At 43.8% G+C, this 20,166-nt stretch overlaps 1 protein-coding gene across 2 annotated transcripts in view; it reads left to right on the top strand.

The window, feature by feature from the left end:
• The window catches only part of LOC128704666 (serine-rich adhesin for platelets-like), a 37,198-nt gene that overhangs the window by 14,851 nt on the left and 2,181 nt on the right, over positions 1 to 20,166 (top strand). For both annotated transcript variants that reach the window (XM_070079561.1, XM_053799798.2), the window contains exons 7-9: positions 5,613 to 6,160; positions 7,798 to 8,235; positions 13,141 to 20,166. The exon at positions 13,141 to 20,166 is cut by the window's right edge and continues 2,181 nt beyond it. In XM_070079561.1, coding sequence (XP_069935662.1) covers positions 5,613 to 6,160; positions 7,798 to 8,235; positions 13,141 to 14,613 — 2,459 coding nt within the window. In that variant the 3' untranslated portion in view covers positions 14,614 to 20,166. The remainder of the gene's footprint in view (positions 1 to 5,612; positions 6,161 to 7,797; positions 8,236 to 13,140) is intronic.

The raw sequence follows: 20,166 nt of genomic DNA, 5'->3' as shown, positions 1-20,166 counted from the left end.
TTCACGAATGTGCTGATATTATTTATACAATTATTACAACATTGCATAACAGTAAATCCTCTATTTTTTGGTATGAATAAAAAATCAAAATGGAATTAATTTGTAAAGCCTGAAAACATAACTAATGAACAGAGGAAATGTTAGTTTAGTGCCAGGAATGTCTGCATTGTTTATTCTGGACCCTGTTTTGAAATTGGAATATTTTGAACTTTGCGTTAAATTGGCCAGATTACCAATTTCCGATCATTTTACTGGGTAGTTGAAATAGTTGACTTGGCGATTTCTTGTGCTCAATCAATAAAATAGAAGTAATACTAGCGAAATAGCTAAGAATTTGGTCGACTGGAATAATGTAATTGGCCTAAAATAGGAGTCGATTTGGCAAAATCGACGATGTACAAATATCGCTGACGCAGCAAAATTGGCAAGAGCATAATTTTGTCAGTTTTCCATCAAATTTCATACTTTTTGTTTTATTACCTTCAGAAAAGGATTCTCTACTACAGTGGACCCCCGGTATTCGATGGCATCGGTATTCGATGCATTATATCGCAAAAAAAATTTCCTCGGTATTCGATTGAAAACCCGGTATTCGATACGATTCGTATGAGACCTGTCCACATGTGGTCTGAACTGCCCCTTGTGTGCCAGTGTTTACAAGCCAGCCAGTGTGCGTGCATCTAAGGATACATTCAGTACATTCCATATTATCCATATTATCACTGTGTTTGATGCTTGTTTCTGCAAAATAAGTCACCATAGGCCCCAAGAAAGCTTCTAGTGCCAACCCTGTGGTAAAAAGGGTGAGGATTAGTATGGAAATTAAGAAAGATTTTGAAGGGTTTGGGGCTAACCCTGAGAAGCCTATGCCAGTTGTGGAATCCATTGTGCCTACTTCAAAAATTAAGGAAATGTGTGCACAGTGAGTTGAAGTGCAAACCTTTATGGATGAAAATCACCCTAACACAGCTATTGCAAGCCGTGCTGGTGACTATTACACTGACAATGTTGTGAAACACTTTAGGAAAGTCATAAAGGAACGAGAGGTACAGACCTCTATGGACAGATATGTTGTGTGACAAAAGTCCAGTGACTCTGAAGCTGGTCCTAGTGGCATTAAAAGAAGGGAAGTAGCCCCGGAAAAGGACTTGCTACCTCAAGTCCTAATGGAAGGGGATTCCCCTTCTAAACATTAACACCTCTCCCCTCCTCCCATCCCATCAATCATCACCAGATCTTCATTAAAGGTAAGTGTCAATTATTTTATTGTTATTGTAATTATTCTCTTGCATTAAACTTAATATTTCATGTAGTAACATTTTTTTTTTCATACTTTTGGGTGTCTTGCACGGATTAATTTGATTTCCATTATTTCTTATGAGGAAAATTGATTCAGTTTTCGATATTATTGGTATTCGATGAGCTCTCAGGAACGGATTAATATCGAATACCGGGGGTCCACTGTATTTCATAAGACAAAAATCACAAAAATGTTTTTGAAAATTCTTGGACCTTGAGTGTCACTCTGAGATTTGGCCTCTAAACCCTCACAGGATTAATGAAGACTGAGACACTTGTACAGCATTTGAAATCTTTATTTAGGAAATGTTTTACCAGCCAGTGGCTTTATCAGTCCAATACAAAGAAGAAGAGTGGAAATAGAGGAGGAATTTGAGATAATCAGTCCCTCAGCCTGGAATCGATGTGTTTAGACCATCAGTCTTGAAGAAAGTACATAGGGTCAAGGAGGAGGCAGAAATCACAGTGGAACCATCCACTAGTGTAAGTAGGTCTTCGTCCGAAGGTTGGACACGTGTTGAAGAATTTCTTGTATCAAGATCCCATGATGTTGCAGTGTCTGCCAGATGTGATCAATAGTTTAGAAAATCGACAAGTTTAATGGAGAAAATCTGTCTTCATCCACCAAGCCCCGGCTTGCACTACCTGTTATTTATAGATGGTACCTGTAATCTTCTTTTAACAAACTGACCGTATCCCATCAAGGCAGGGTGGCCCAAAAAGAAAAACAAAAGTTTCTCTTTTTAAATTTAGTAATTTATACGGGAGAAGGGGTTACTAGCCCCTTGCTCCCGGCATTTTAGTCGCCTCTTACAACACGCATGGCTTACGGAGGAAGAATTCTGTTCCACTTCCCCATAGAGATAAGAGGAAATAAACAAGAACAAGAACTAGAAAGAAAATAGAAGAAAACTCAGAGGGGTGTGTATATATGTTTGTACATGTATGTGTAGTGTGACCTAAGTGTAAGTAGAAGTAGCAAGATGTACCTGAAATCTTGCATGTTTATGAGACAGAAAAAAGACACCAGCAATCCTACCATCATGTAAAACAATTACAGGCTTCTGTTGTATATTCACTTGGCAGGACGGTAGTACCTCCCTGGGTGGTTGCTGTCTACCAACCTACTACCTAGAAGTTTTAAAAATAGGTTAGATAAATACATAAGTGAGTGTGGGTGGGTGTAAGTTGGACCTGACTAGCTTGTGCTAATAGGTCTGATGCTGTACCTCTTCCATAAGTGGATGTGACCTGACCTGACTATGTGGGTTATTGGTTTTAGCTGGGAGGTGACTTGGACTTGCCTCGCATGAGCCAGTAGGCCTGTTGCAGTGTTCCTTCTTTCTTGTGTTCGTCGTCGTCGTCGTCGTCTTTCAACAAACCGACCATATCCCACCAAGGCAGGGTGGCCCAAAAAGAAAAAACAAAAGCTTCTCTTTTTAACTTTAGTAATGTATACAGGAGAAGGGGTTACTAGGCCCTTGCTCCCGGCATTTAAGTCACCTCTTATGACATGCATGGCTTACAGAGGAAGAATTCTATCCCACTTTCCCATGGAGATATGAGGAAATAAACAAGAACAAGAACTAGTAGGAAAATAGAAGAAAACCCAGAGGGGTGTGTATATATATATTGATGCTTGTACATGCATGTGTAGTGTGACCTAAGTGTAAGTAGAAGTAGCAAGACATACCTGAAATCTTGCATGTTTATGAGACAGACAAAAGACACCAGCAATCCTACCATCATGTAAAACAATTACAGGTTTCCGTTTTACACTCACTTGGCAGGACGGTAGTACCTCCCTGGGCGGTTGCTGTTTACCAACCTATTACCACAGGACGGTAGTACCTCCCTGGGTGGTTGCTGTCTACCAACCTACTACCACAGGATGGTAGTACCTCCCTGGGTGGTTGCTGTCTACCAACCTACTACCACAGGATGGTAGTACCTCCCTGGGTGGTTGCTGTCTACCAACCTACTACCACAGGATGGTAGTACCTCCCTGGGTGGTTGCTGTCTACCAACCTACTACCACATGATGGTAGTACCTCCCTGGGTGGTTGCTGTCTACCAACCTACTACCACATGATGGTAGTACCTCCCTGGGTGGTTGCTGTCTACCAACCTACTACCACAGGATGGTAGTACCTCCCTGGGTGGTTGCTGTCTACCAACCTACTACCACAGGACAGTAGTTCCTCCCTGGGTGGTTGCTGTCTACCAACCTACTACCACAGGATGGTAGTACCTCCCTGGGTGGTTGCTGTCTACCAACCTACTACCTCTTGGTACCTGTAATATGTAAATTATAATTTATGATAGCTACTGCTGTCACTGAAGTAATCTGGGAAACAATTTTTTAGGAAGTCTGGTAGAAGTTTGTAGGGAGGTTATTTGAAGATTTCAGGGAGGTTAGAAGATTTCAAGGAGGTTGTTGAAAGTTTTCAGGGAGGTTAGAAGTTTTTACGGAGGTTGTTAGAAGTTCAGTTTACGAGTACTGCAGCACTGAAATCACCACTTGTAAGTAACTCAGAATCTACCTCTGTTTCTGATTTTTAGCATATAAGACACACACACACACACACACACTGATTTTCTGAGACTTTTTGTGGCAAAGAAGTCGTGCCTTATATGTGGGGAAAATGTTATTATTATTTTATTATCACACTGGCCGATTCCCACCAAGGCAGGGTGGCCCGAAAAAGAAAAACTTTCACTATCATTCACTCCATTACTGTCTTGCCAGAAGGGTGCTTTACACTACAGTTTTTAAACTGCAACATTAACACCCCTCCTTCAGAGTGCAGGCACTGTACTTCCCATCTCCAGGACTCAAGTCTGGCCTGCCGGTTTCCCTGAACCCCTTCATAAATGTTACTTTGCTCACACTCCAACAGCACGTCAAGTATTAAAAACCATTCGTCTCCATTCACTCCTATCAAACACGCTCACGCACGCCTGCTGGAAGTCCAAGCCCCTCGCACACAAAACCTCCTTTACCCCCTCCCTCCAACCTTTCCTAGGCCGACCCCTACCCCGCCTTCCTTCCACTACAGACTGATACACTCTTGAAGTCATTCTGTTTCGCTCCATTCTCTCTACATGTCCGAACCACCTCAACAACCCTTCCTCAGCCCTCTGGACAACAGTTTTGGTAATCCCGCACCTCCTCCTAACTTCCAAACTACGAATTCTCTGCATTATATTCACACCACACATTGCCCTCAGACATGACATCTCCACTGCCTCCAGCCTTCTCCTCGCTGCAACATTCATCACCCATGCTTCACACCCATATAAGAGCGTTGGTAAAACTATACTCTCATACATTCCCCTCTTTGCCTCCAAGGACAAAGTTCTTTGTCTCCACAGACTCCTAAGTGCACCACTCACCCTTTTCCCCTCATCAATTCTATGATTCACCTCATCCTTCATAGACCCATCCGCTGACACGTCCACTCCCAAATATCTGAATACATTCACCTCCTCCATACTCTCTCCCTCCAATCTGATATCCAATCTTTCATCACCTAATATTTTTGTTATCCTCATAACCTTACTCTTTCCTGTATTCACTTTTAATTTTCTTCTTTTGCACACCCTACCAAATTCATCCACCAATCTCTGCAACTTCTCTTCAGAATCTCCCAAGAGCACAGTGTCATCAGCAAAGAGCAACTGTGACAACTCCCACTTTATGTGTGATTCCTTATCTTTTAACTCCACGCCTCTTGTCAAAACCCTCGCATTTACTTCTCTTACAACCCCATCTATAAATATATTAAACAACCACGGTGACATCACACATCCCTGTCTAAGGCCTACTTTTACTGGGAAATAATTTCCCTCTTTCCTATGTACTCTAACTTGAGCCTCACTATCCTCATAAAAACTCTTCACTGCTTTCAGTAACCTACCTCCTACACCATACACCTGCAACATCTGCCACATTGATCCCCTATCCACCCTGTCATACGCCTTTTCCAAATCTATAAATGCCACAAAGACCTCTTTAACCTTAACTAAATACTGTTCACTTTTATGTTTCACTGTAAACACCTGGTCCACACACCCCCTACCTTTCCTAAAGCCTCCTTGTTCATCTGCTACCCTATTCTCAGTCTTACTTTTAATTTTTTCAATAATAACTCTACCATACACTTTACCAGGTATACTCAACAGACTTATCCCCCTATAATTTTTGCACTCTCTTTTGTCCCCTTTGCCTTTATACAAAGGAACTATGCATGCTCTCTGCCAATCCCTAGGTACCTTACCTGTATTTAATATTGGTGCATTTTTTCCAGCAGTTGAGTTACCTAGACGGAAGAAGCGTTCAGTTCCTCCTACAACTCGCCTCCGCTATACCTGTTTGACATGTGGGAAACTGTACATGGGAAGAATTGAAGCCCATTATAAAAAATTTCCTGATCATCGTCAAGAACTCCAAAGTGACCTTAAGCAGTCTTATTCTGCTATTAAAACATTATCAGATTCTTTCAAGACCATAACAGATGATGGGGGTGAAGTAAATAAGTCAGTTCTAAGCCCTACCCCAGGCACTCAAGCTTCAGAGACTAGCGGAGAACCCAGTTTACCTATGGAGACTCTGACTACCCAGCCTACACCCACCGAAACTGCCTCATACACACCACCTCTCACAAATACACAGACCCCTCAGTTTGATGTTCCTCATGAGCTGACACCAGTTAAACCAGGCCGAGGCAGAAGCCGCCGGGGAAGAAGAGGAAGTCGTAGCAAAGGCAGAGGCTCGAGAGGTGGGCCGGCCAGATCTGCAGCAGCAGCCACAAATCAACCTCCACCACCTGCTGCTTCACCTGTTAACATGTTAGAAAAGGTAAGCTACTGCACTAGTTAACTGATCTTAATTTTTTGAAAGCTTATAATAGTAAAGAAAATAATGTTAATGATGGTATTTTTGAGAACACAAAGCTTGTAATAGTTAAGAAAAGAGATAATTTTGATAATAGTATTTTTAACCACAAGGCGTACAAGGCGTGCAATACTCTTTATTGGCCGGGAATGTGGCATTTCTTGAGTTACCTAGACGGAAGAAGCGTTCAGTTCCTCCTACAACTCGCCTCCGCTATACCTGTTTGACATGTGGGAAACTGTACACGGGAAGAATTGAAGCCAGGCCTGGTGGCCTGGTGGTTAACGCTCTCGCTTCACACGGTGAGGGCCTGGGTTCGATTCCCAGCCAGAGTAGAAACATTGGACGTGTTTCTTTCCACCTGTTGTCTATGTTCCCCATCAGTAAAATGGGTACCTGGGTGTTAGTTGACTGGTGTGGGTCGCATCCTGGGACACTGACCTAAGGAGGCCTGGTCACAGACCGGGCCGCGGGGGCGTTGACCCCCGGAACTCTCTCCAGATAAACTCCAGAAACTCCAGATATATCTCAGAAATTTAGGACTGCATGTGCAGTTATAAGAAAATGGCAGGAATTAAATGACAGTATTTTTGACTCCATTATTGGTGTGCAGCACAGACCAGATGAACACACAAATAACCCATACATAGGAGAGAGAAAAGTTGGACCGAAACGATGTCGTAAGATTTTCTCTCTCTCCTACATGCGGGTTATTTGTGTATTGTTCCAGTCACAGTATCATAGATGAATAAGACAAACGTGCAGCAGTTAGGCATCTTTCTTTTCAAAAAAGAGTGCCCCATCCTTACCAGGCATCTTCAGTTGAAATACAGATGATCAACACTGGAGATAAGAAATGTAATGGAGAGGTGAGGTAATCAGTCCCTCAACCATAGTAAGATGACCACAGTAAGGTGATCAAAGAATTATTAAGGGAGAAATAAGAGCAATATTATAAACAGTATAATTACCTGATTAAAGCATGAAATACGATTACTAATTGCAATTTGTGGATATATGATTTGTGTACTATATGAAATAGAGTTATATACTGTGTGAAGCAGTATACAGTGGACCCCTGACTTACGAAGTCTGTTCGGGTGCCGTTACCGAACGAATTTGCTCCCATAAGAAATATTGTAAATTAGATTAGTCTATTTCAGACCCCCAAAAATACACTTACAAAAGCACTTACAAAAATACACTCACATAATTGTTCGAGTTGGGAGCTGATCGTAAGTCGGGGGTCCACTGTATTGATTAGTTTCTTACACATAGAAACCAAACTCAAGTCAGACTGAAATATCGTCACAAGTTTCATTTATTTGTGTGTACAGGTTATTTGTGTATTGCTGCAGTCACGGTATTCTGCCTTTTTCTGCTTTCTGTATTCTATATGCCTTAGTTACAATGAGAGAGAAAAATCAATGTACAGTATTGTATTTTGTTCAATCAGGTAAGGTATTAAGTGTGTTTGGGTTTACTAAATAAATGTGGATTACACATGTTCCTCTTCACTTATTATGGACTTAGTAACTTACATAGATGATTGAAAAGGCATTGTAGCAAATATGATTCTTACCACACTTGTGTATCTACAGATTCTTAGTGGTTATAGCTCTGAAGAGATCCAGAAAGCAGTCGGTAAACGTCTGGTCGAGAACTTGACTCCATGGCAGGTACTTTGCTTTCAAGCCCAGGGAAGCAATGCCAGTAGTTCACAGTGGTCATGGCAAGACAAATTTTGTATATTGCAAAGTCTTCTTAAAGAGTTTAAAGAAGACTTTGAAAAACAAATGGAACCTTTCCAAGATATTTTGTACAATGATGGTCAAGAATTTGGTCACAAGCACAATGTTCCTATATTAAATAAGGACTCTGAATGTTCAGATAATGTGGAGAGCAGCAAGTTGGACTCAGATAATGTTGTGAAGCAGATGGCAGTAGTCAAGAATGAGAAGTCACTTGCCAGGAATGGTGAAGAAAGCGTCAGTAACCAAGTGATGAGCGAAGACCCGGCAAGTGTCAGTACTGTCAAGGTAAGTATATATTTTTCTTAGCTCCCTTCAAAGTTGGGTAGCCCAAAGACGACGTACATTCATCATCACTTTCAGCAACTGTCTTGCCGAGAGTGCACAGATAACACGATTCAGATTTCTTTTAACACTGGCCATCTCCCACTGAGGGAGGGTGACACGAAAAAGAAACAAAGAAACACTTTCACCATCATTCACTTTACAGTTCAGTTTTTGACCACTTTTTTGATGAAATTTTCCCTGTTTTCATACATCCGCTTGGAAATTGTCTGTACCAGACGCGTCCGCCTACCGGCGGGACGCAGCTGCTCATAGTTTGTGACTCAATCTGCCTTTGTTACTCATAGAGGGTGGTAGTGATGGTGGTAGAGGGTGGTAGTGGTTGTGATGATGGTAGAGGGTGGTAGTGGTGGTGGTAGAGGGTGGTAGTGATGGTGGTAGAGGGTGGTAGTGGTGGTGGTAGAGGGTGGTAGTGGTGGTGGTAGAGGGTGGTAGTGATGGTGGTAGAGGGTGGTAGTGATGGTGGTAGAGGGTGGTAGTGGTGGTGGTAGAGGGTGGTAGTGGTGGTGGTAGAGGGTGGTAGTGATGGTGGTAGAGGGTGGTAGTGGTTGTGATGATGGTAGAGGGTGGTGGTGGTGGTGGTAGAGGGTGGTAGTGATGGTGGTAGAGATTGGTAGTGATAGTGGTAGAGGGTGGTAGTGGTGGTGGTAGAGGGTGGTAGTGGTGGTGGTAGAGGGTGGTAGTGGTGGTGGTAGAGGGTGGTAGTGGTGGTGGTAGAGGGTGGTAGTGGTGGTGGTAGAGGGTGGTAGTGGTGGTGGTAGAGGGTGGTAGTGGTGGTGGTAGAGGGTGGTAGTGGTGGTGGTAGAGGGGGGTAGAGTGGTGGTGGTAGAGGGTGGTAGTGGTGGTGGTAGAGGGGTGGTAGTGGTGGTGGTAGAGTGTGGTAGTGATGGTGGTAGAGGGTGGTAGTGGTGGTGGTAGAGGGTGGTAGTATGGTGGTAGAGGGTGGTAGTGGTGGTGGTAGAGGGTGGTAGTGGGTGGTAGAGGGTGGTAGTGGTGGTGGTAGAGGGTGGTAGGTGGTGGTAGAGGGTGGTAGTGGTGGTGGTAGAGGGTGGTAGTGATGGTGGTGATGTGGTAGTGGTGGTGGTAGAGGGTGGTAGTGATGGTGGTAGGGGTGGTAGTGATGGTGGTAGAGGGTGGTAGTGGTGGTGGTAGAGGGTGGTAGTGGTGGTGGTAGAGGGTGGTAGTGATGGTGGTAGAGGGTGGTATGGTGGTAGAGATGGTGGGGTGGTAGTGATGGTGGTAGAGGGTGGTAGTGGTGGTGGTAGAGGGTGGTAGTGGTGGTGGTAGAGGGTGGTAGTGATGGTGGTAGAGGGTGGTAGTGATGGTGGTAGAGGGTGGTAGTGGTGGTGGTAGAGGGTGGTAGTGGTGGTGGTAGAGGGTGGTAGTGGTGGTGGTAGAGGGTGGTAGTGGTGGTGGTAGAGGGTGGTAGTGGTGGTGGTAGAGGGTGGTAGTGGTGGTGGTAGAGGGTGGTAGTGATGGTGGTAGAGGGTGGTAGTGGTGGTGGTAGAGGGTGGTAGTGGTGGTGGTAGAGGGTGGTAGTGGTGGTGGTAGAGGGTGGTAGTGATGGTGGTAGAGGGTGGTAGTGGTGGTGGTAGAGGGTGGTAGTGATGGTGGTAGAGGGTGGTAGTGGTGGTGGTAGAGGGTGGTAGTGGTGGTGGTAGAGGGTGGTAGTGATGGTGGTAGAGGGTGGTAGTGGTGGTGGTAGAGGGTGGTAGTGATGGTGGTAGAGGGTGGTAGTGATGGTGGTAGAGGGTGGTAGTGGTGGTGGTAGAGGGTGGTAGTGGTGGTGGTAGAGGGTGGTAGTGGTGGTGGTAGAGGGTGGTAGTGGTGGTGGTAGAGGGTGGTAGTGATGGTGGTAGAGGGTGGTAGTGATGGTGGTAGAGGGTGGTAGTGGTGGTGGTAGAGGGTGGTAGTGATGGTGGTAGAGGGTGGTAGTGGTGGTGGTAGAGGGTGGTAGTGATGGTGGTAGAGGGTGGTAGTGGTGGTGGTAGAGGGTGGTAGTGATGGTGGTAGAGGGTGGTAGTGATGGTGGTAGAGGGTGGTAGTGGTAGAGGGTGGTAGTGATGGTGGTAGTGATGGTGGTGGTAGAGGGTGGTAGTGATGGTGGTAGTGATGGTGGTAGTGATGGTGGTAGAGGGTGGTAGTGATGGTGGTAGAGGGTGGTAGTGATGGTGGTAGAGGGTGGTAGTGGTGGTGGTAGAGGGTGGTAGTGATGGTGGTAGAGGGTGGTAGTGATGGTGGTAGAGGGTGGTAGTGGTGGTGGTAGAGGGTGGTAGTGATGGTGGTAGAGGGTGGTAGTGATGGTGGTAGAGGGTGGTAGTGATGGTGGTAGAGGGTGGTAGTGGTGGTGGTAGTGATGGTGGTAGAGGGTGGTAATGATGGTGGCAGATGGTGGTAGTGAAGGTGGTAGATGGTGGTAGTGATGGTGGTAGAAGGTGGTAGTGAAGGTGGTAGAGGGTGGTAGTGGTGGTGGTAGAGGATGGTAGTGATGGTGGTAGAGGGTGGTAGTGATGGTGGTAGAGGGTGGTAGTGATGGTGGTAGAGGGTGGTAGTGATGGTGGTAAAGGGTGGTAGTGAAGGTGAAAGAGGATTGTAGTGATGGTGGTAGAGGGTGGTAGTGGTGGTGGTAGAGGGTGGTAGTGGTGGTGGTAGTGGTGGTGGTAGAGGGTGGTAGTGATGGTGGTAGAGGGTGGTAGTGATGGTGGTAGTGATGGTGGTAGAGGGTGGTAGTGATGGTGGTAGAGGGTGGTAGTGGTGGTGGTAGAGGGTGGTAGTGATGGTGGTGGTAGAGGGTTGGTAGTGATGGTGGTAGTGATGGCGGTGGTAGAGAGTGGTAGTGATGGTGGTAGTGATGGTGGTAGTAGAGGGTGGTAGTGGTTGTAATGGTGGTAGTAGAGGGTGGTAGTGATGGTGGTGGTAGAGGGTGGAAGTGATGGTGGTAGTGATGGTGGTAGTGATGGTGGTAGTAGAGGGTGGTAGTGATGGTGGTAGTGATGATGGTAGTAGAGAGTGGTAGTGATGGTGGTAGAGGGTGGTACTGGTGGTGGTGGAGGGTGGTAGTGATGGTGGTAGTGATGGCGGTAGAGGGTGGTAGTGGTGGTGGTAGAGGGTGGTAGTGATGGTGGTAGAGGGTGGTAGTGATGGTGGTAGAGGGTGGTAGTGATGGTGGTAGAGGGTGGTAGTGATGGTGGTAGAGGGTGGTAGTGATGGTGGTAGAGGGTGGTAGTGATGGTGGTAGTGTAGTGATGGTGGTAGAGGGTGGTAGTGATGGTGGTAGAGGGTGGAGTGATGGTGGTAGAGGGTGGTAGTGATGGTGGTAGAGGGTGGTAGTGGTGGTGGTAGATGGTGGAGTGGTGGTGGTAGTGGTGGTGGTAGTGGTGGTGGTAGAGGGTGGTAGTGCTGGTGGTAGAGGGTGGTAGTGATGGTGGTAGAGGGTGGTAGTGATGGTGGTAGAGGGTGGTAGTGATGGTGGTAGAGGGTGGTAGTGGTGGTGGTGGTGGTAGTGGTGGTGGTAGTGATGGTGGTAGAGGGTGGTAGTGGTGGTGGTAGAGGGTGGTAGTGGTGGTGGTAGAGGGTGGTAGTGATGGTGGTAGTGGTGGTGGTAGTGGTGGTGGTAGAGATAACCTCTCCTCCCTCTTCCCTCCTCAACATCTTACATACACCAACGGGTCTTCAATAAGGTAAAGTGATGTTCAATGTTCATTTAACCATTTCATTAGTATATACTTTATATATATTTCTCATTGTTTTCTGTATGTAAAACTACAGTTATTCTCTATAAAGTGTATTTTTTTTTTAATATTTTTGGGTGTCTGGAACACATTAATTGGATTTACATTATTTCTTATGGGAAATATTGCTTCAATTTTTGTACAAATCAGTTTTTGGCTGACCGTCTGGAATGGATTAGAGACGAAAACTGGGGTTCCACTGTACATTGAACAGCTTGTCTAAACATTTTAGAAAGCTGGACCCTAAACATTGCCTTTGTAACATTATCAGTACTTTATATTAATAGATGTTAGTGAAATTTTTAGATTAAACGAGATTTTTTTTTCAAAGGCAAACTGAACAAATTGGATGCAGGTTATATATGGTATTATGCGTTTACATGGTACTTCCAGATTTTTCAGTAGTTCTAATTTGGAACTCACAGCCTCAGAGAAGAGAATAAACATGCTTCAGGGGAAAGGTAGAGATTTTTCCCTGGAGCTGTTTGCAAACGCTTTACGGCGTTTTGCTAATGCAGCGGTTTTTGGTTATACCCGTTCTTCATTTATTCAGACTTCCTGCAATAAATATATTCACCACTTTATAAGCTAAGGGCAGAAATATTTTATTGTAATTAATGTGTGTACTGTACATGCATTTTTTAGGTCTGGCTCTATTGCTCACTTAATATATGATAGTGTAAACATGTTATCAGACTTTCATTTACATTTGAAAGTGAAAAAGGCTGTGTTTCACTTTACAGCAATTTTTGCTTTACAGCAGTAGCCCAGAACCTAACCTGCTGTATAAGCAGTACCCTACAGTAGCCCAAAACCTAACATGTTGTTAAAGCAGGGCCCTACAGTAACCCAGAACCTAACCTGCTGTATAAACAGGACTCTACAGTAGCCGGGAACCTAACCTGCTGTATAAGCAGGGCCCTACAGTAGCCCAGAACCTAACCTACTGTATAAACAGGACTCTACAGTAGCTGGGAACCTAACCTGCTGTATAAGCAGGGCCCTACAGTAGCCCAGAACCTAACCTGCTGTATGAGTTGGGCCCTCCTGCACTTTCTTTTCCTGTCACCTTCTATGTTTAGTATATATTTCTCTCTCAATTATATTTCCTTTTCAGGTGTGTGATTATCTTGCCAGAGTCCTGGGAATTGCAAGCGGTGTTTACAAAGAACAAGAACAGTCACACTCGCCTACCATTCTTTGTTCTACTGATGCAAGTTCAGCATTAATGAAAAACAGTTTAACAGCACCAGTAAATACAGATGTGATAAAACAAGAATTGGAAATGGATGATAAACTCGATGAAACTGCTTCAAAGAGAATTCGAAAAGAGAGAGAGATGTGTGAAAAAGGTCTAGACCAGAAGTCTACTGTTGTACTTAATGGTGACCAGAGTCTACACTGTAATATTGTAGGCATTGATATTGCAACATATCAAAGGAAGGTTGAAGAGTATAATAGTGTTGGTTGTGTCAACAAGGCCCTTGAGGATGCAACCCATAGTTTGGACCTCTCTTCATTTAGCCTTTCTGCCCAGATCTCTTCTGAGCCTAATTTAGGTCCCGGTCATTTACAAACTTCCATATCAACCACTTCATCATCACCATCATCGTCGTCGTCGTCATCTACCATGCCTGAAGGGACCACAGGTTTACCAGTCTCTGCCCAACATTTTAGCATGCCAATAAATAATGATCATGTTTCAGTGAGCAGTACTAGTTTGACCATGAGTCAAGCAGCATCGTGTGTCCCACACACATCAGCAGTCACAAGTGTAACCTCAAGTCTACCTCTTCAAGTCCCCAATTTTACCAGCCATAACACTAATTCAGTTTCTGCCATCTCTTCTTGTTTGCCTTTATCAAATATTGATTCTTCCCTTATGTCTACGTCTACCATACCTCAGGTTAATACAATGCAACAGATGCCCCTCGGCGACTTAGACATTACAGCGGAGGACCTGCCACGACTGTTGAGCGAAGGAACGGGATTGGTAGTTAGCGGAAACGGAGATGGTTGTGATGCACCTAAGCTGCTAGACACTTCAGGAGACACAACTGATCTCAGTGAGATGCTGTTCAAGCTTCAGGAAGCAACAGCTAGTATTAGTCAGAGTCAGGATCCTAACCTTGGTCCACCTGTGTATCAGCAACACATAATGACATCTTCACAAGTAACTACAAATGGTAATCCATTAATATTGCCTCAGAGTCATAGTGTTCATTCTGAAGTTAATCTTCCTTCCCGGAGTTATGATACGGTTGGACAGCCATTAAATTCACACAATGCGCCCAATCTGAACTTGAAATTAGATACAACTCATTCTAGCAGTGAGCCATCAATGCCTCGCCTAACTTTTGCTGGCGCTCTAGAAACTAATTCTGATTTTCATAGTCCCTCACCTATTAATCAAGCAGTTAGTGGTAGTGAAAATGGTGCAAAGGCACAAGTTTTACTTGATCAAGCAAATGATCACCAGCGTACTGTTACTATAGATCAGACGGAGGCAAGCTTAGTGAGTAGTAGCAACAGGCTGAGTATAGGATTTAATGTCTCCGAATCCGAGTTTGAGGACCTTCTTAAACGGTAGCTTTTGTTTCAGCGTTTTTGTGGTATGTGTGTATGTTTATGTATATGTGATTACCTATTATACCCGTTAGTAGTTACTGGATCAGAGCTATGAATGTAGTACCTCATCTTCAGTAATTTTTATTAATTTTTAAAAATTTTCAGTGGTTGTAGAGCATCCTGATCCTTGTGGATTTCATTCCATCAATATACTTCGTTGGAAAGAAATATTTTGCTAGTGGTCTTTTGGTAAATTTTTTTTATACTATTTTACAGCTGTGTCCTATTGTTCTAGTTGATGGTGCTAAGAAATATTTCTTAACATATCTGTTTTATCCTGTTTTTTTAAGATTTTTTGTTTGGTTGTCGTAACTCTACCAAAAACGAATTTTGGTATCTTTCTTTTTAATTCACATTTCTTAACTCTGGGAGCCATTCTGCATCATTCCTTTAGATTTGTTTTACGAACACCAACTGCAATTAGCCAATCATGGACGTTACATATCTGAAATGTACTTTGAAAGTTTGTGGTATAGGAGGAGTTTCTCACTAATACACTGATGTGGCCTTCCAGTGATCTCTTATCTGTTGTTCCTTCCACATCTTTTTCTTTCTCCATTCTATTTTTTTTTTTTAATGTGTCTGTTGTCTCCCACCAAGGCAGGGTGACCCAAGAAACATCTTCACCGCCATTCACACCATTACTGTCTTGTAAGAGGCACATTGATACGACAGTTCAGATGTCATTCTAACCAGCAAATATCCCAAGCCCCTCCTATGGAGTGCAAGCACTGTACTTCCCACCTCCAGGACTCAGGTGCTGGAGAAGGGGTTGCTAACCACCTGCTCTCGGCATTATAGTAACCCCTTATGACACATGCCTTAAAGAGGAAGAATTCCTTTCCACTTGCCCGTGGAGCACTCCAGTGTTATCCAGACTTAACACACAGTCAGTATTCTCATATAATGTTTTCAATTAATCCTACTTTCCCCAATGTGGCACTTACCTATGTTGCATTCAGTCACCAATTTGTCATTGTATTTGCTCAGTGTATGCAAAACTTTTAAGGGTCTTGACAGTCATCTTGATTTCTTTATATGCATAGGATTTTTATATTATCCACACACCAATGCTATAGTGTGTCTTAAAGGAAATTTAGCAACCCCTCAGGGTATTAATTGCCGTCTTCCACCAAAGTAGAGTGACCTAAAAAAGAAATCACTTTCACCACCATTCACTCCATCACTGTTTTGCCATAAGCATGCCGATACTACAGTTCAGATGCCACTTTAAACAGCAAATATCCCCACCCTTTCTTCATAACACAGGCACTGCACTTTAGGCTTATTTACAAGTAGAAGAAATCTACATTGCATATATCTGAATGTAGGAATACAATAGATGACACTTAAAATGATGTACAAATTTACAGTAAGTACTGTATTGCTAAATATTAAAGTATTGTAAGGTTGTATTGTGGAACAGAATTCTTCCTTCGTAAGTCATGCGTGTTGTAAGAGGCGACTAAAATGCCGGGAGCAAGGGGCTAGTAACCCCTTCTCCTGTATATATTACTAAATGTAAAAGGAGAAACTTTCGTTTTTCCTTTTGGGTCACCCCGCCTTGGTGGGATACAGCTAGTGTGTTGAAAGAAAGAAGTACGTATTGTTACAGCTGTAGTATACTGTACCTGCTTAAAGTGCCATAGCAACCATACAAAAATTTCATATTGTCTTATAGAAATAACTATTCCAGAATGAAGGCATGTTATCAGTCATCCTGGTGAGAAGGCATGTTATCTTATGCGGTTAATAGCTGCTCTATGTTTGTTCAGATTAAAATATTTGATACAGTTTTTATTTTGACGCACCAGCCGTCTCCCACCAAGACAGGGGTACCCAAAAAAGAAAAAAATGTTGATGCCAGTGCCATAGTAACTTGTTTTGAGAACAGTGACTGGAACAATACACACATAACTAGCACATAGGAGAGAGAAGCTTACCACAACATTTCGGTCCAACTTTGATTATTTACAAAGTCACGTTCTTTGAATTAGTGTGGCTTTGTACATGGTCCAAGTCAGACCAAAACATCATCGTAAACTTCTATTATGTGCAGGTTATTTATGTATAGAATCTTACCTTGCATCACATTTGTGTAATAATGATACAAATCACTTACATTGATGCATCTTCTACAAAATAGAGATAATGTAATACAGTGGACCCCCCGGTTAACGATATTTTTTCACTCCAGAAGTATGTTCAGGTGCCAGTACTGACTGAATTTGTTCCCATAAGGAATATTGTGAATTAGATTAGTCCATTTCAGACCCCCAAACATTGACGTACAAACACACTTACATAAATACACTTACATAATTGGTCGCATTGGGAGGTGATCGTTAAGCAGGGGTCCACTGTACATGTATTTCTCGGTTGTTTTGCAAGACAGCCCACTATTTGTTGAGGGTACTCCTTTCTTTCAGCTTTTCCTTGGGGGCCACAACCCAGTGAGTGAGAAACTGTCATAAGCTTATACGTATGACAAGCATGGGGAGAAATCATTTGCAGAAAGATTCTTTTTGCATGTAGCTAACCGATTATGCGATGGCCATTGCCAAGAGTCGAGGATTTGTTCATATTTTTAAGTTTTAGTTGGTAACACATCTCTTTTCTAGAGTTTATGATCCTAATGATCATACTGTCAGTCTTGAATATTAATTAATATTCTTTTTTTTATGGTAGCTGTTGTATTTAAGATTTGATGTGCGAGTACTCATGAATTTCTCGAAAAAACAAATGCACAAAAATTATAAAATCTCTTATTATTATTGTTTTATTATTATTACTATTATTTTATGATTATTATTATTATTATTGTTGTTCTTAGTGATGTGAAATAACATTGTAGGGAGGGAGCTGGGAATGGTAGCTATATTCTTGACATGTACAAAGTAAACTCATTTGATGCTCTTCTGGCATTTCCAAATATTCTTTGGCCTTATTTGAATTGTGTGTGTACTCACCTAATTGTACTCACCTAATTGTGGTTGCAGGGGTCGAGACTCAGCTCCTGGCCCCGCCTCTTCACTGATTGCTACTAGGTCCTCTCTCTCTCTGCTTCCTGAGCTTTATCATACCTCTTCTTAAAACTATGTATGGTTCCTGCCTCCACTACTTCACTTGCTAGGCTATTCCACTTCCTGACGACTCTATGACTGAAGAAATACTTCCTAACGTCCCTGTGACTCGTCTGAGTCTTCAGCTTCAAATTGTGACCCCTTGTTTCTGTGTCCCCTCTCTGGAACATCCTATCTCTGTCCACCTTGTCTATTCCCCGCAGTATCTTGTATGTCGTTATCATGTCTCCCCTGACCCTTCTGTCCTCCAGTGTCGTCAGTCCGATTTCCCTTAACCTTTCCTCGTACGACATTCCCTTGAGCTCTGGGACTAGCCTTGTTGCAAACCTTTGTACTTTCTCTAACTTCTTGACGTGCTTGACCAGGTGTGGGTTCCAGACTGGTGCTGCATACTCCAGTATGGGCCTAACATACACAGTGTACAGTGTCTTGAATGATTCCTTATTAAGGTATCGGAACGCTATTCTCAGGTTTGCCAGGCGCCCGTATGCTGCAGCAGTTATTTGGTTGATGTGTGCCTCCGGTGACGTGCTCAGTGTTATGGTCACCCCGAGGTCTTTCTCCCTGAGTGAGGTCTGTAGTCTTTGTCCACCTAGCCTATACTCTGTCTGCGGTCTTCTTTGCCCCTCCCCAATCTTCATGACTTTGCACTTGGCAGGATTGAATTCGAGAAGCCAGTTTCTGGACCACATGTCTAGCCTGTCCAGGTCTCTTTGCAGTCCTGCCTCATCCTCGTCCGATTTAATTCTTCTCATCAACTTCACATCATCTGCGAATAGGGACACTTCAGAGTCTATTCCTTCCATCATGTCGTTCGCATATATCAAAAATAGTACTGGCCCTAGAACTGACCCCTGTGGGACCCCGCTCGTCACAGGCACCCACTGTGATACCTCTTCACGTACCATGACTCGTTGCTGCCTCCCTGTCAGGTATTCCCTGATCCATTGCAGTGCCCTCCCTGTTACATGCGCCTGATCCTCCAGCTTCTGCACTAATCTTTTGTGGGGAACTGTGTCAAAGGCCTTCCTGCAGTCTAGGAAAAGGCAATCAACCCACCCCTCTCTCTCGTGTCTTACTTCTGTTACCTTGTCATAAAACTCCAGGAGGTTTGTGATACAAGATTTGCCTTCCATGAACCCATGCTGGTTTTCATTTATAATCTTGTTCCGTTCCAGGTGTTCGACCACTCTCCTTCTGATTATCTTCTCCATGACTTTGCACACAATACATGTCAGAGACACAGGTCTGTAGTTTAGCGCCTCGTTTCTGTTTCCTTTCTTAAATATGGGGACTACATTTGCTGTCTTCCATTTCTCAGGTAGTTGCCCAGTTTCAAGGGATGTGTTGAAGATTGTGGTTAGAGGCATGCACAGCATCTCTGCTCCTTCTCTAAGGACCCATAGGGAGATGTTGTCCGGTCCCATCGCCTTTGAGGTATCAAGGTCACTTAGCAGCTTCTTCACCTCCTCCTCGGTTGTTCGTATGTCATCCAACACTTGGTGGTATATTCCCTTTTGATGTTCCCTTCTGTGCTGACTTCCCACAGCCCTTCCTGTCTCTACTGTAAAAACTTCCTTAAATCTCCTGTTTAGCTCCTCACATACCTCCTGGTCATTTCTTGTGAATTCTCCCCCTTCTGTTCTTAATCTGATCACCTGGTCTTTGACTGTTGTCTTCCTCCTGATGTGGCTATACAACAGTTTCAGGTCAGTCTTGATTTTCGATGCTATGTCATTTTCATACTGTCGCTGGGCCTCCCTCCTTACCTGTGCATACTTGTTCCTGGCTCTGCGACTGATCTCCCTATTTTCGTGTGTTCTCTGCCTTCTGTACTTTTTCCATTCTCTATTGCACTTTGTTTTTGCCTCCTTACACCGTCGGGTAAACCAGGGGCTCGTTCTGGTCTTCCCGTTGTTTCTGTTGCCCTTGGGAATAAACCTTTCCACTGCCTCCTTGCATTTTGCTGTTACATATTCCATCATTTCATTTACTGGCTTTCCTGCCAGTTCTCTGTCCCATGGGACCTCCTGCAGGAAATTCATCAACCCTATGTAGTCCTCTCTTTTATAGTCAGGCTTTTCCCATTCAACTCCTGTTACTCTCTCCACTTGCAGCTCTACTATATATTCAAAGCACAGAACCACATGGTCGCTAGCTCCTAGGGGACTCTCATACGTGATGTCCTCAATGTCTGAACTGCCCAGGGTGAACACAAGGTTCAATCTTGCTTGTTCATCCTCCCCTCTCACTCTGGTAGTGTCCTTAACATGTTGGTGCATGAGGTTTTCCAGCACCACGTCCATCATCTTGGCTCTTCATGTTTCGGGACCCCCATGGGGCTCCAGGTTTTCCCAGTCAATCTCCCTGTGGTTGAAATCCCCCATAACCAGCAACTTTGCTCTGTGTGTGTGTATGTGTGTGTGTATATG

This window comes from Cherax quadricarinatus, chromosome 100 (genome assembly GCF_038502225.1).
Source record: "Cherax quadricarinatus isolate ZL_2023a chromosome 100, ASM3850222v1, whole genome shotgun sequence".
In the NCBI taxonomy this organism is placed as follows: Eukaryota; Metazoa; Arthropoda; class Malacostraca; order Decapoda; family Parastacidae; genus Cherax; species Cherax quadricarinatus.
This window is presented reverse-complemented; position numbering and strand designations above follow the sequence as displayed.